The sequence below is a fragment of the Chanodichthys erythropterus genome, chromosome 6, assembly GCF_024489055.1.
Source record: "Chanodichthys erythropterus isolate Z2021 chromosome 6, ASM2448905v1, whole genome shotgun sequence".
NCBI lineage: Eukaryota > Metazoa > Chordata > Actinopteri > Cypriniformes > Xenocyprididae > Chanodichthys > Chanodichthys erythropterus.
In genome coordinates this window covers 33,437,312-33,453,790 of record NC_090226.1, presented here as the reverse complement: position 1 = coordinate 33,453,790, position 16,479 = coordinate 33,437,312, and the positions used below count along the sequence as shown (strand labels likewise).

The window sequence follows — 16,479 nt, the reverse complement described above, 5'->3', positions numbered from 1 at the left end:
TCAGAAGTTCCTCTATCTGTTTTAAACCTTTAACCTTTGGATTTCTCATTCTTACTTACTTTTAATCTTACTTCTATCAAAAAAGCCCTATGAATAAACATATATATAGATCATAAATCAGCCAGGTAAGCACAGATTCCGATGATCACAAAAAATAGTCAAACGTCTGCACAGCATGGCCGACATGTCAGTCTGTCATTAGTTCCTGTCTCAGCTGGTTTGGTTTCTGGTTTGGCCTTAAATTGAAATGTGGCAATGACACAATAAAGCTCAGTACTTCACCTCCTATTTATTTCGGTCTGTCTCATCTCTCTCTCCAGCACCGAACCCGTGTGCTGCTAACGGTGGCTTGGGTCCATGTTCTCACCTGTGCTTGATCAACTATAATCAGACGTTCTCCTGCGCCTGTCCTCACCTCATGAGACTGAGTGAAGACAACCACACCTGCTACGGTACGAGCTAGAGCTGGAGCCATGGCACAACGGACCTGTTATCATCTTCAGATTCGTTCAACATCTCGTCAGTTTAGACATGTATTCTTTAATGGGCTTTTAGTAGAGTCTTGCATGAATGCAAACCAGCAGTGCTGTTACAGTTACCTGAAACTAAAACTATTAAAAAAAAAAAAGGTTTTAGTTTTTTAAAGTAAAGCTGTTTTCTAAAATAAAGTACAGCTATTAGATTAAAAACTGAAATTTAAATGAAAATTAACTTATAAGTTAGATGTACTAAAATTACTAAAACTAAAAATCAAATAAAAATAAATGAAAGCTAAATAGAAAAAAAATGACAAAACAAATAAAAATCACAAAATTACTTAAGCTAAAATTAAAATGAAAACTGAAATATAAAAATAAAAACTAATTTAAAAATATGAATAAATACTGTAATAGTGTATAACATTGAAAACGAAGATGTGAGGGATATAATTACCGTTCATTTAATTGATTGGATTTTTGTTTTGGATTTTCTTTCTTCCATAGAGTGCAAATAAAGATACTTTGAATGGGGAGTGGAGCTGTTGAGCTCCCTAAATGGCACAGAAAACATTATAAGTTGATTATAAGCAATATAAGTTAATTCATAAAACTTGGTCGTTGTCATTTTATTCATAAAACTTGGTCAAAACTTGTCATTTGATTCTATTTTATAGCATATGTCAACTTTTTGGCAGGTTTATGGTGCTTTTCGTGATTTTTGAAGTGTGATATTTGCCATTCACTTTCATTACATAGTATGTAAAAGAGCAAGATAATAATATAAAAAATTACATGTATTTTTATAAATCCTAATATTTGTTTAAATAGTGAAATATTGACTTCAGTGATGCATAAAATAAAGAAAGTCATAAGGGTGTGGAACAATATGAGGGTGAGGTAATGATGATTTTTGGTGAAATATTCCTTTAAATATGTTTTTTTTTTCCGTTGTTGCTTTGGCTGAACGATCGATATCTTGGCGTCTCTCTCTTGCAGCCTTGATTATCACCGAAAATAGACTTTCCTGTAGTTTATAGAAACATGTATGTATTCTTTTTCCAGTAATGCTCTTACAGTGGAAGTCTATAGACTTGCACATCAGAACAAATTTCTCATGGACCATTTCTTCCAGAAACCTTTAAATATGCTCAAAACTCTTTCAAGAGAGTCCGTTTTCTCTGTTGTCCTATATAAACTCCCTAAAATAAGTACAAAATATGGCCTGGTGTAATGTTAATATGAAGGAATTTTCTGTATTGATTTTTCACAGGTTTTTTTAGGTTTGAAGGAAAATGGAAAAAGTACTGGTAATTTTCTCCCAGCATTCGTTGATTTTTCTACTAATTTTTTACCTTACAATGCAGAAGTCTTTAAAGACTAAAGCAATAAGCCCTGTGCAGTGAGCCCGACTCAACCAATCATCACTTTCTTATAATTAATAGAAAAAAAATTGTTTAAATTTGAATGGATCTTCACATTTAAATTCATTTGCTTGGAGGATTTTTTATTTTTTTTTTCCCAGTGACCTTTTGTCTGGTTTGGTTTGTCTCCTTTCTGGCCTCAGTCAGGACGCTTGTCTCTGTCTCTCTTCCAGAGTCACGTCAGTTCCTGCTGTACGCCCGTCAGATTGAGATAAGAGGAGTGGACATCTATAATCCATACTACAACTACATCATCTCCTTCACCGTCCCTGACATCGACAACGTCACGGTTGTGGATTACGACGCTCTGGAGAAGCGTATCTATTGGTCGGATGTTCGGACTCAGACCATCAAGAGGGCCTTCATCAACGGCACAGGAATAGAGACAGTGGTGTCTGCAGGTACAACATTCTGTCAGGTTGACTTCAATTTGATTGGAATAAAAGCAGATGCACATGTACAGCTGCTAAAACAGTGCTTTTATTGGTTCTCTTTTACTGAGTTGGTGTAATATGGGAATTAACACTTAATATGGTGCACTTAGGGCATGTCCGAATCCACTTTTGCTATTTTAACGATGGGAAAAATGGCCGCCGCGCCCGGTGCATGGTCTAAAAGGGTTGTTCCTATTCTCTTAATGAGTCATGGGTGTTTTTGGGCGTAACAAACCAATCAGAGTCTCATCTCCTATTTCTTTTAAAAGCCAGGTGTGTGATGCCACTGCGGATTCGCTATTTACCTGGCAGAATTTGCAAGCAGAAAAACCGAACGCTTCTCTAGTGAGGAAATGGATCTGCTCGTGCACGAGGTTAAAGTGTGAGCAGACCATTTAGCCGGATTCCACAAAAGCATTTTTATATTTATGCACAAAATAATAATATTTCACATTGTAATCCTTTTATTTTTAATATTTGGCATGTTTGTGTGCTGATTAAATTTGATTGTGCTTTGATTAAATTGATCAAAGTGACACATTTTTTTAATATTACAAAAGATTCAGTTTCAAATAATGTTCTTTTGAACTTTCTATTCATCAAAGAATCCTGAAAAAATGTCCACAAAAATATGAAGCAGCACAACTGTTTTCAACATTGATAATAATCATAAATGTTTCTTGAGCAGCAGATCAGCATATTTGAATGATTTCTGAAGGATCATGTGACACTGAAGACTGGAGTAATGATGCTGAAAATTCAGCTTTGATCACAGGAATAAATTACTTTTTACTATATATTCACATAGAAACAGCGATTTTAAATTGTAATAATATTTCACAAAATTATTTTTTCTGTATTTTTGAACAAATGCAGCCTTGATGAGCAGAAGAGACTTCTTTCAAAAACATTACAAAATCTTAGTTTTGACTAGTTCAATTTCACAAGTTTAAATTCAGAAGCAGATACTTGTTATGAGAATTTTCAAAATGTATCTTTAACTTCATATAGACTCAATGAAAGTGGAAATCATAGAAAGCATGGTTGTTACAATTACAGTTACATTATAATCAATGTGTGTTGTCATCATTTACTCACCCTCATGTAGTTACAAACCTGTGTGACTTTCTTTCTTCTGTGGAACACTAAAGGATAATACAATGAAAGTCAATGTCATTTTGGACCTCAATGAATTTCATGATATGGACAAAAAAATCTATATATATTTTGTGAAAGAAAGAAAGTCAGACAGGTTTGGAACAACATGAGGATGAGTAAATGATGACAGCATTGTCATTTTTGGTTTACCATTCCCATTGAGTTGAATCCCATAATTCTCATATAAGTTCACGTAAGGCTTTAGAATATCAGGATGTTGTTGTTTAAATCTGATGTTATTGTGTGTATGAGAATCTTGCTCATTGTTTACACTGCAGAACTGCTGTCGTGTTTACATTCGAGTGTTTTTTGGAGAGTTCTGTTTAAGTAAAATTAGCACAGCCCTCAAAACCAAATTACAGACATGTTGGGTTTTACGATGAAATAATGACTCACACTTTACCAAACGTGTTTCTGCTCATCCAGATGTTTATCCCTGTGGAAACGCACCGAATGCGAATGTTTAGATTTCTGTGTCTGTCATCTGATTATATTGATTCAAGAAATTAGTATCTGGAAATGGTTATTTTGTGTGTCTTGCATGTGATCAGATATTCCCAACGCACATGGTCTGGCGGTGGACTGGGTTTCACGTAATCTCTTCTGGACCAGCTATGACGGCAATAAGAAACAGATTAACGTGGCCAGACTGGATGGCTCCTTCAAAAACGCTGTTATTCAGGGCCTGGACAAGCCCCACTGCCTCGTGCTGCATCCTATACTGGGGTGAGCGTACACATGTGACATTTACACACGCAACCCTTTACTTCCTGGAGGCAGAGAAAAAGATGCAAAACAGGACGCAACCGCATGCATTATTGTTTTCTCATGTTTTTACTGGGGGACATCATGACATAGAGTACAGGCTTTTGAATATATTTTTTTTATTTGCACTTTTTTTGCATGAAAAAAAATATAATCCATAAAAAAAAAAAAGAATTGTCAAATTCGATTTAATGGTGACCTTGAGGCAGTTCATGCAGACATGATGTTCAGTGGAGCCTGATGTAAATACTGAGGATGAGAAGATGAAAAAGGGTCTAAACTGCTTTTTGTCATTATCGTCTTCCATGCAAGTGGAAATGAAGCACATAATGAAATAAAATAGTGCACTGAAATACTTACCCATAGTTTGAAAAAAGATATCTGCAAGTTTCTAATAATTCTTTAAGGATGAGTTCAGAATGCAAATTTCCTGATAATTTACTCACCCCCGTGTCATCCAAGATATTCATGTCTTTCTTCAGTGGAAAAGAAATGAAGGTTTCTGAGGATTTTTCTCCATATAGTGGACTTCACTGGGGTTCAACGGGTTGAAGGTCAAAATGTCAGTTTCAGTGCAGCTTCAAAGAGCTCTTCATGATCCCAGACGAGGAATAAGAGTCTTATTTAGTGAAACGATCGGCCATTTTCTAAAAAAAAAAACAATTATATACTTAGCCACAAATGTTCATCTTGCACTGCTCTGTGATGCGCCACGCATTACGTAATCATGTTGGAAAGGTCACGTGTGACGTAGGTGGAATAATTGGTACCACTTTATATTAAGTGGCCTTAACTACTATGTACGTACATCAAAAAATAAGTACAATGTACTTATTGGGTTCATATTGAATTGCAAAACACTTTTGCTGCTATTGAGGTGGATACGGGTAAGATTAGGGACAGGTTTGGTGGTATGGGTAGGTTTGGTTGTAAGGGATGGGTCAACAGTGTAATTATGTAATTACAGAAATTAATTACAGATGTAATTAAAAACATGTATGTACACAATAAGTGCATTGTATCAAATGATTAATTTAAATGTAAGTACATAGAAGTTCTTAATATAAAGTGGGACCGAATAATTACCCAATAACCATTTAAATCATTTGTGACCATAATTAATTGAAATATTTATGTGGAAACCCAGAAATCACTTTATTAGCCTGCTTACCCTGTAACATATGAAACAATAGTCAGACAAATCTTCTCTCTCTTTTTTTTTTAAATGGAATAGTTTATTGAAACTTGACAAAATATTTTTTTTAAAATCTAAAAAAGAAAAAAGGGGGGTTTGAGTGTCATTTGATGCATCAGGCTTTTATGGCTCATATAATATGATATAGTGAGAATATGGAGGAAAAAAACACCAGAGTTTTATTTAGAGGCTCAAACTGAGCAAAAATATGCAGTTTGCTGCAGATGCTGAATTATCTGCCAATAATATGTCCTAATAAGATGATTTTTTTAGAAAGTTTTATGATCAAATCTCTGTAGTTTTAAAACATATAATGCAATGCAATACACTGATGATTGAGAGATGAACAGGTAAACATTCCTCAAAAGCCTGATTTATAAAAGCCCATAATTGATACTCACATTTGAACATGATTTTTCTAAAAAATAGCATCTGGATAATTAAGTAAACCGAAGTTGCTTCCATCCAGTTAGTGTTCATCTTGAAATATTACTACCAATATAAAAGTTATTTTTACATTGTCCTTTCTTTAACTGTTTTATGTCCAGGAAGCTGTACTGGACCGATGGCGATAACATCAGTATGGCCAACACTGACGGCACGAACCGTACCGTGATCTTCACCAATCAGAAAGCTCCAGTGGGTGAGTGACAGAAGAGACTGTACTGAAGGGCTTTTTCCTGTGGTGTTCATACAGGCTCTAAAAGCTTATAACATGATTAGAACGACAGATGCATTACCTTCAGGGGATAATATCTGAATCATCCACCAAATTGTAATTTCCTTTGTGTACTTCTCTACCTACAACAGGTATGAGAGAATCAGGCAGTTCAGTCTGCAGTGTTTGTAGAACCATATTTACTTACTTTTTGTTTTTGATCATGTTCATGCACTTTTTTAGCTTTTATTTTTGGTCTTTATTAGATAAAACAGTGTAGAGATGACCGTAAGCAATGGTAGTAGAGAGGGAAACAGGATTGGGAAAGGACCTCAGGTCACCTGAAGCACTATTGCCCCATATGTCAGAGCACCATCCGCAGGGTTATGGTGCCAACGTGTACTTTATGCCTTTCAAATGTAAACTTTTGGTTTTCTGTGACTTTTGTTGTTGTTGTTGTTGTGAGAGTCAACAAAAGAGTTCAGTTTTCATGAATAGTTTTCATTCATAAAAATAGTAGGGCCCTATTTTAAGGAATAATTTTGAGGAATAATGTGCTAATTTTTTTTTTTAAGCGATCGGGTGTACGATGTTTGCCCGGCGGGCGAAAAAGTAGCCGAAAAAAAATCATTTTACTCAGACGACCAATCAGTCTCTCAGGATCATTGTGAAGCTATCTAGCCACGCCCTAGCAACCATATAGAGCACCATAGCAACAAGTTCCATAGACTTCCATTGAAAAAGATCAAAGGAATATCTTTGGATAGAAGTGTCATGAAAACATGAGGGTGGGCTCATTTGACTTGGGGCAGCAAACGGCCAATCACAAATCACCTCAAACACTTCATAGCCACGCCCTAGCAACCATTTAGAGAACCCTAGCAACCCAAATCATAGGCAGAAATCTTCAAATCTGAATATCATAGAGGCATAGGGGTTGGTTTATATCATTTATAATGGCAAGCAGCCTTTGGAGTGTCATCATTGGCAGCTACCAAGCCACTCCCTAGCAACCAAACAGATTACCCTAGCAACCGTTTAGTAAGACCTATATCTCTGCATCAGAACATCGTAGAGACATGGCAGTTGGCTTTTTTGACTCATGCTAGCAAACTGAACTTCCAACATGCTAGCAGTGAATAGCTACATGCTAATCGTGATTAGCTAAGTGCTAAAGTGGGCTGAGAACATGCTAAGAACTTGATACAAACTCTATAGTATCTATCTGTGACAACTACCAACCAACTAGTAACACCATAGCAACCACCCAGGTTACCATAGCAACCGCCTAGCAACCGTCCAAAACACCCTAGCAACCACCTAGCAACACCATAGTGACCACCCCAGGTACCTTAGCAACTGCCTAGCAACACCCTAGCAACCACCCAGGTTACCATAGCAACCGCCTAGCAACCACCATAGCAACCGCCTAACAACACCTTATCAACCACCCCAAGTACCTTAGCAACTGCCTAGCAACCACCTAGCAACCACCCAGAACACCTAAGCAACTGCCTAGAAACACCCTAGCAACCGAGTGACGAATTTTGCCACTGCAAGCACCATTCACATTTTCTTCAGGAAATGTACATTCTAGTCTTTTACATTGTGATCCTTTATTTTTAACATTTGGCATGTTTGTGTGCTGCTGCGCATACCTGTGTGTGTAATAAGCAGAGTGCATGAGCGTTGTGCACCCACCTATAAGCGCATATTACTAACGCGCTCTTTAATTAACAAAAAAATTCTGCCCCATTGACTTTTTTTCAAACCAGGTTTTTTTCAGACCAGGTTTTTGTTGGTCAATGGAGCAATCGTTTCCAGTTCCTCAAAACAGCAACACGCCAACAATGCACCTGAACACACCTCGTGTGTGACCAGCATGCTCGTGGGAGCACAAATGGGCGCAAATGCATTTGCTATTTAAACAACATGGCACAGGACGTGAAAATGAAAACTGCGTTGGGCTGAAACTAGCAAAAAACACTTGAGTCGCGCCTGGTGCCGCATTGTGCTCGGTGTATGATAGGACCCATAGGGTTGGTTCACAGTGCATTAACTAATGTTAAGAGATACAATGTTTTGCTTAAAAATGTATTAGTAAAAGCTGAGATTAATATCATCTAAGATTAATAAATGCTGTAGAAGTATTGTTCATTGTTAGTTCAAGTTAACTAATGTAGTCATTAATTTGATTTAATATCTGTACATTAAATATAAAATTATACATTTACATTTACAAAAATAAAAACATTGACTGTAGCTAAAGCCTGCTCACAAAGTAGCTAAATGTCGCTAGATGACGTTATGTCAACTGTCTGCACTTCATATCTGTTTTCTCTCCTAATCTGTGCTTACATATTGTATTTTAATACAATATATAGCAGCAAAGTCTGAACTACTGTCCTGACTGGGCAAGAAGAAGAAATGATTACTGTTGAACCCTGTGTTTAGTTAGTCAGTGAAGTTAAAACAATTGTTGAGCTGAGATAAAAGGTGAATAGTAGTACTAGAGTAACAGTTTCAGGAATAATTGAGGTTACAATGTGTCTTTTTGATTATATTATATTCATACATACAACAATTTTAACTTAACATGTTTCTGTAAGGCTGATTCTAAATTTGATCATAAATTTGCATAAACACGCAGACATAAATATGTTTATATGCACGGTTAGTAAGAGCTCCTGTGTGTCTGATGACCTTCTTCATGATAACTGTAGTACAGAACTGTAAAACACTCATTCGTTGCTCTGAAACGGTTCAGAAAGTCTGTGTTCTGTGCCTGCAGGTCTGTCCATAGACTTTGACATGGAGCAGCTGTACTGGATCAGCTCAGGAAACAGCACCATTAACCGCTGCAAGCTGGACGGATCAGGACTGGAGGTGTTAGACGCTGTCAAAGGCAAACTGAACAAAGCCTCTGCGCTGGCTATCATGGGTAAATATAGCACTGCACTGCAAGATCCTTTCATTTCTTGTCTTTTTTTTTTTTAACAATAATGATGTGATTGATGTTGTGTAGGTGATAAGCTGTGGTGGGCGGATCAGGGCACGGATCAGATCGGCACGTGTGATAAGAGTGATGGAGGAGACTGGAAGGTCTTGAGAAACAGCACATCTCCCATGATGCACATGAAGGTCTACAATGAGACTGTGCAGACAGGTACAAAAATCATTTGCATATGTAGTGTATAAGGAATCGTTCCCAAAAAAAGTAAAAACTCCATCTTCTTCAATTGATTTTTAATAATAACACTACTGTGAGTTTTGAGGTTGTTGATCAATAGTATATGTTTTTGCTGAAGCCATCAGCCCACATTATTTCAACTTATTTTTAAAATAATCATGTTTAACAATTGAATTTTTGGTGAAAAAATTACTACTACTGGTGTAAAAACATTACTCATGATGCTACAGAAATTACAGAGAATCGCAGCAAGCAAATTTAGACCTCTTTAGCCCCGCCCACTCCCATGAAGCACCAGCAAATGATGTAATTGAGTCGGACTCGCTATGCTGGCAAAATACTACATATGTAAGGGATAATCCACAGATAGTGTATGCAAAGAACCACCCGACATGAAGTGGAGTGCATTCAAATGGTTTAATGCACAGCTAGCCGTGGATTATCCCGGTTATACCATAGTCATTTGCCAGCACTGACAAGTTAAAGCTGTAAATGATGTTTACAGCACAATAATTGACCAGAAGGATAAAAATTATGGTTAATTTAATCAATTACAGCTTGTTAGATCAAGCATTCTACCTGCTTGAAAATTAGACACAGATATGAAGTAGTGCGGTAAGATTGCATTTATTTTAATTAATGAATTATAGCATTTAACTGAATTGATTTTAGAGAGAGAGAGAGGTGTATGTAAATTAGCTGCGTCTGTCAGTGTCTCTCTCTCTTCAAACAATAAAGCTGCGAGTTTAATTACTTCACAAACAGTGACATTACCACCTATATATATATATATATATATTCAAATGCATTTTTGCTTCAAATCAAAGTTTGTAATGTTGTGATTGACCTCATTGCTGGTTGATTTCATTCGTGGCTCAACATTCTAAGACGTTTTTTAAAATCCCTATGGGAAAAATTTATGGAAATGTTGCTGAAAAATAGGCAGCACTAATGGACTCTATTGAAATTTTCAGGCCAGTTCATTGTGCCAGTATGACTTTTATGAATAAGAAGCAATCTACTGTACAGTGAGCCTTATTAGCATAGAAAAAAGGAGAGTTTGTGCTGAAAAGAATGACCTTGCCTTGATTTAAATACTGAATCAGTAAGAGTTCAGATAGCATCTGCTTAAACTGGATTGTGGGTAGTTTTTCTATAGATGCAGGCTTTGTACTGACATTGTCCCGTTGGTGAATTGAGTTTGTTGGCCTTGTTGTATCATCAGGTTCAAACATGTGCAGTAACAACAATGGTGACTGCTCTCAGCTGTGTCTGCCCACGTCTCCCTCCAGCCGCTCCTGCATGTGCACCGCAGGATACAGCCTGAGGAGCGGACAGCAGTCCTGCGAGGGTACGGATCAAACACACACACACCTGACGTTCAAACTCTCAATTATATGTGACTTCCTTTTGGGAAGAAGGCATGGAGGTACAATAGACCACAGTGTTTGCATTTACTTCAGGGAACAGCTGGAAACACCATAAGAAACATGCAGAGGAGCAGCAAACTGCACGATAATATCATTTGAATACTGTAGGCTTAATAATAGTTTTCTGCAATTATCGATCAATTTGTTTTATATTCTCTACAGACTCTACAAAATGCTGTTGTAGTCAGTGAACAAAAGGCAGTTTTGACCTTTTAGACTTTTGGAAAATAAACTGCCTACTAACATACATACAGTCAAACCAAAATTTATTCCGACACCTTGAACATTTCATTCATTAATACAGTTTATTCACTATAGTTTAAAAAATGGTAATAAAATATCTCATAGTTAAACTGTGTCAGAAAAAAAAATAATTATATTAATCTTAATATGATCTTAATTATGTCAGATAACACTTAAGCAAAACATGGTCAGGTCAAAGTGTGTGAATAATTTTTGGTTCCAATTTTTTATTTATTTATTTTTTTTTTTTTCAATTTTACTGGTAGTCCGCTGTTTGGGTACAATATGTCTCAGTTTACTTTATTTTGCAATCCTCACTTACATAAATGAACTATAGTGTTCTGCACCCACTAGTAAAAATATATAAATATATTAGTTTGACTGTATATACAGGATAATTCTGACAGAATTTTTCTGAAACATTTTAACCACAATTTCCAGATTTTTTTCATAACATTTTGTGGCAAAGCTAGCATTTTATGTGACATACACAATTAATACATATAATTAAATATTCACACTTTTTATTTAAAGGTGCCATCGAACATTTTTTTACAAGATATAATATAAGTCTAAGTTGTCCCCTGAATGTGTCTGTGAAGTTTCAGCTCAAAATACCCCATAGATTTTTTTTAAATAAATTTTTTTAACTGCCTGTTTTGGGGCATCATTAACTATGCACCGATTCAGGGGCTGCTGGCCCTTTAAATCGTGCACTCCCCGCCCCCTGAGCTCTCGACTATTACAGTGCATTTACAAAGTTCACACAGCTAATATAACCCTCAAATGGATCTTTACAATATGTTTGTCATGCATACTGCATGCATGCTTCGGGTCATGTGAGTATAGTATTTATTTGGATGTTTACATTTGATTCTGAATGAGTTTGAGGCTGTGATTTGTGGCTAAAGCTAACATTACACACTGTTGGAGAGATTTATAAAGAATGAAGTTGTGTTTATGAATTATACAGACTGCAAGTGTTTAAAAATGAAAATAACAGTGACAGTCTTGTCTCCGTGAATACAGTAAGAAACGATGGTAACCACATTTAACAGTACATTAGCAACATGCTAACGAAACATTTAGAAAGACAATTTACAAATATCACTAAAAATATCATGATATCATGGATCATGTCAGTTATTATTGCTCCATCTGCCATTTTTCGCTGTTGTTCTTGCTTGCTTACCTAGTCTGATGATTCAGCTGTGCTCAGATCCAGACGTTAATACTGGCTGCCCTTGTCTAATGCCTTGAACATGGGCTGGCATATGCAAATATTGGGGACGTACATATTAATGATCCCGACTGTTACGTAACAGTTGGTGTTATGTTGAGATTCGCCTGTTCTTCGGAGGTCTTCTAAACAAATGAGATTTATATAAGAAGGAGGAAACAATGGAGTTTGAGATTCACTGTATGTCATTTCCATGTACTGAACTCTTGTTATTCAACTATGCCAAGATAAATTCAATTTTTAATTCTAGGGCACCTTTAATACTTTGTCAAAATTACATCTTGAAAAACAAATCATCAGTGACAGTTGAAACTATCGGAATATAATAATAATAGTGATTATGGATTTTAATGCACTACCCTACACAAAAAAAATTGGGGGTCAGTAATAAGAAATTAATATTTATATTCAGCATGGAAGTTGATCAAAAGTGAGATTAAATATATTTATAATGTTACAAAAGCTTTTTATTTCAAATAAATGCATTTTTTTTTTTAAAAAAACCGTTCTATTCATCAAAGAATCCTGTAAAAAAATGCCGTGTTTGATTGATAATAATCATAAATGCTTCTTGAGCAGCAATTCATCATATTAGAATGATTTCTGAAGGATCATGTGACACTGAAGACTGGAGTAATGATGCTGAAAATTCAGCTTTGATCACAGGAATAAATTACATTTTAATATATATTCACATTGAAAACATTTTAAATTGTAATAAGATTTCACAATATTACTGTTTTTACTGTATTTTTGATCGAATGAGTGCAGCCTTCTTTCAGAAACATAAAAAAATCTTGTCAATCCCAAACTTTTAAACACCTATTGAATATTAGGATTAGTCTTGGAGGGAAAAACAACAAAATCTTTACATAAAGGAATTTGAAAAGTAGCAAAAAAATATGAAGGCATTATAAAGAATGAAAATCTCTTAATAACAACATGTCAACAATGATTTCAGGTGTGGGTTCATTCCTGCTGTACTCTGTTCACGAGGGCATTAGAGGAATCCCGCTGGACCCTGCAGACAAGTCCGATGCCCTTGTACCGGTTTCAGGCACATCTCTCGCCGTCGGGATTGATTTTCATGCCGGTGAGTTTCATTTATGTTTTCAGATATACACTCAACGGCCACATTATCAGGTACGCCTTGCTAGTTCAGGTTTGAACCCACTTTACCTTCAGAACTGCCTTAATTCTTTATGGCATCGATTGAACAAGCTGCTGGAAACATTCCTCAGAGATTTGGTCCATATTGTCATAATCGCATCACACAGTTGCTCCAGATTTTGTTAGCTGGGGAATTGATTGAATGCTTGTGGTTTGCTGAATCATTTGCAATAAATACTGGTATATTCCATAAAAAACAAGAAATGTCCATTCAGATTTTTATGGAAGAACTGTACAATAAAATATTACTGTTCCTGTAACTGTATTTAATCTATACTATAATTCATATGTATGTTGTTATGCAGATAACGACACCATCTACTGGGTTGACATGGGTTTGAGCACCATTAGCAGAGCTAAGAGAGATCAGACGTGGAGAGAGGATGTCATCACTAACGGCATCGGGCGCGTGGAGGGCATCGCTGTCGACTGGATCGCCGGTGTGTCTTGAGCACTTTCACATGCTTTCAGAGCTTTATCAGAACACTGGTCCATAAACCAATCATGTTCCTGTGTGCTGTAGGAAACATCTATTGGACAGACCAGGGCTTTGATGTGATTGAGGTGGCCAGATTAAATGGCTCGTTTAGATATGTGGTCATCTCCCAAGGGCTGGACAAACCTCGGGCCATTACTGTACATCCTGAGAAAGGGTGAGATCTGCGTAACCCTGACTTCCTGTCTTATATTGTGAGTGTGTGCTGCATGAATGAAGCGTTGGTGGTTGTGTGTGCAGGTATCTGTTTTGGACGGAGTGGGGTCAGTATCCACGCATAGAAAGATCTCGTCTGGATGGATCTAATCGAGCCGTGCTGGTGAACGTCAGCATTAGCTGGCCCAACGGCATCTCCATTGACTATCAGGTGCACATGACGCATTTATATCAACTTTGTCTGAACACCGTTGTTTTAAAGGATTAGGATTAGTTCAGAATTCAAATTTCCTGATAGTTTACTCACCCCCATGTCATCCAAGATGTTCATGTCTTTCTATCTTCAGTCGAAAAGGTTTTTGAGGAAAACATTCCAGGATTTTTCTCCATATAGTGGACTTCACTGGGGTTCAACGGGTTGAAGGTCCAAATGTCAGTTTCAGTGCAGCTTCAAAGAGCTCTACATGATCCCAGACGAGGAATAAGAGTCTTATCTAGAGAAACCATTGGACATTCTCTAAAAAAATATAACAACAATTTTATACTTTTTAACCACAAATGCTCGTCTTGCACTGCTCTGCGATGTGCTACGCATTACGTAATCACGTTGGAAAGGTCATGCGTGACGTAGGCGGAAGTAACGATCCAGTGTTTATAAAGCGAACATGCAAAAACTAAGCCAAACGCCTTTTACAAAGGAAAAAAAAAAGTTAAAACAACGATGTCGGATGATTTTGAAGTTGGAAGAGAAAATGAGATGGAGTTTTTCACCCTACTGGTGAAACTTCCGCCTACGTCACGCATGACCTTTCCAACGTGATTATGTAATGTGTAGCACATCGCAGAGCAGTGCAAGACGAGCATTTGTGGTTAAAAAGCAGGCCCGGATTGGTTAATCAGGAGCACTGGGAGAATTCCCGGTGGGCTGGTCAGTTTATTTGGCTACGAGGTGCCGGTGTTGTCATGGCACTGGGTTGAAATATGGAGGCTCTAGAAACTGTGGACACGGCCAAATGTACTAAGCTGAGTAGCCTAACCTTTTCCTAAAAACCATTCAGTGACGGATTTCAGACCATTCAGGGTGGCACGGGGGACCTGCGCAACAAAAAAACAAACAAACAATCAAACAAACAAATGCGCGATCGGGTTTTTACCACTCATTTGCATGCAACGTCAATGATATCGGTGGGTAAATTAACCTGGTCGGGAGGGACTCGGAGTGTGCGCCCGGAGAAGACAACTCACTCAAAAGTATATGAGAAGAAGGGATGAGGTGATGTCTGTAGGGACAGCGGGACAAGTTCTAAATCAAGAACTCGTCCCGCTAATTTATGGTAAGGCAAAAGGTCTAAGCCACTGGAGGCCGATTTAAGTAATGTAAATAAATAAAAAGGAAGAGGGGAAAACATGCAAACGATAAAGGCATGTATGCAGCTTACTAATATCGTAATAATAGTAGGAAAATAATAAAATATAGGGCCTATCACTTGCTTGCTATGCTGTTACACATTGGCCAACAATATTAATTTTTCTGTCCAACTAGCTTAACCAGAGAGTAAAATGTGATTTTTTTTTTTTTTTTTAAACAAGCATAATTGTTACAGTACGCTGGTGTTGTAGAGACAAGACGTAAACGGATATCCACAGTTAAGGTATTTAATGTAGAAACGCAGGAGATGATACACAGGTACATTAAACAACAACAAGATCCGACAGGGAGTGAAGGGAGTGAGTCCGTTATAAAGGGTGTGAGGAGGATCATGGGAAATGGAGTCCGGGAGACAAGGGAACTGTGACAGTAATAGCCTACTTTAATATTTTACTGTAAAGTTGTGCAATTTTGTAGGATTTATGGTATTTTGTGTTATTTATTTGCCTCAATTTGTAATAATTTAAGTATATACATTTATATAAAATAGCTACATTTTTATGTTAAATCCACTTTAATAAAGATCTACATTTCTAAATTTCATTCATAGTGATAGACATGAAAAATGTGCCTGGGTTTAGTGGATGATTACTGCCATCTACTGGAAAGCAAACACTTAATTAATTAAAATTAAAATAACATGAATTTTTAACTACAGCCACTAGATGGCTAGAGAATTAATCAATGGTTCACATTATAAAATCATTATTATAACTATAAAAATAACTTTAGCATTTTTTGTACTATCATGTGTATTTTAAGATATTTTTGAAAAATACAATTATTTACAAGGGTGTAGAGAACAGTGCACTATTGCAGACTTATATACTGAGGTTTTAATTACATTATTTTAATATAGTCAGTCGTGAATTAAAGTTGGCCGGTCTAATGCATGAAGCTCCAGGGCTGAAAATGAGTCCCAATCCGGCCCTGTTAAACAGTATATAAATTTGACTTTTTTTCAGAAAATGGCAGATGGTTTCTCTAGATAAGACTCTTATTCCTCATCTGGGAT

The 16,479-nt window shown here is 36.7% G+C and overlaps 1 protein-coding gene across 6 annotated transcripts in view; it reads left to right on the top strand.

The window, feature by feature from the left end:
* lrp1aa (low density lipoprotein receptor-related protein 1Aa) overlaps nt 1–16,479 on the top strand; it is a 223,629-nt gene that overhangs the window by 128,235 nt on the left and 78,915 nt on the right. For all 6 annotated transcript variants that reach the window (XM_067388716.1, XM_067388715.1, XM_067388717.1 and 3 more), the window contains 11 exons: nt 321–452; nt 2,074–2,301; nt 4,044–4,218; nt 6,001–6,095; nt 8,902–9,051; nt 9,136–9,276; nt 10,526–10,651; nt 13,175–13,306; nt 13,689–13,823; nt 13,907–14,036; nt 14,120–14,246. In XM_067388716.1, the coding sequence (XP_067244817.1) occupies nt 321–452; nt 2,074–2,301; nt 4,044–4,218; nt 6,001–6,095; nt 8,902–9,051; nt 9,136–9,276; nt 10,526–10,651; nt 13,175–13,306; nt 13,689–13,823; nt 13,907–14,036; nt 14,120–14,246 (1,571 nt within the window). The remainder of the gene's footprint in view (nt 1–320; nt 453–2,073; nt 2,302–4,043; nt 4,219–6,000; nt 6,096–8,901; nt 9,052–9,135; nt 9,277–10,525; nt 10,652–13,174; nt 13,307–13,688; nt 13,824–13,906; nt 14,037–14,119; nt 14,247–16,479) is intronic.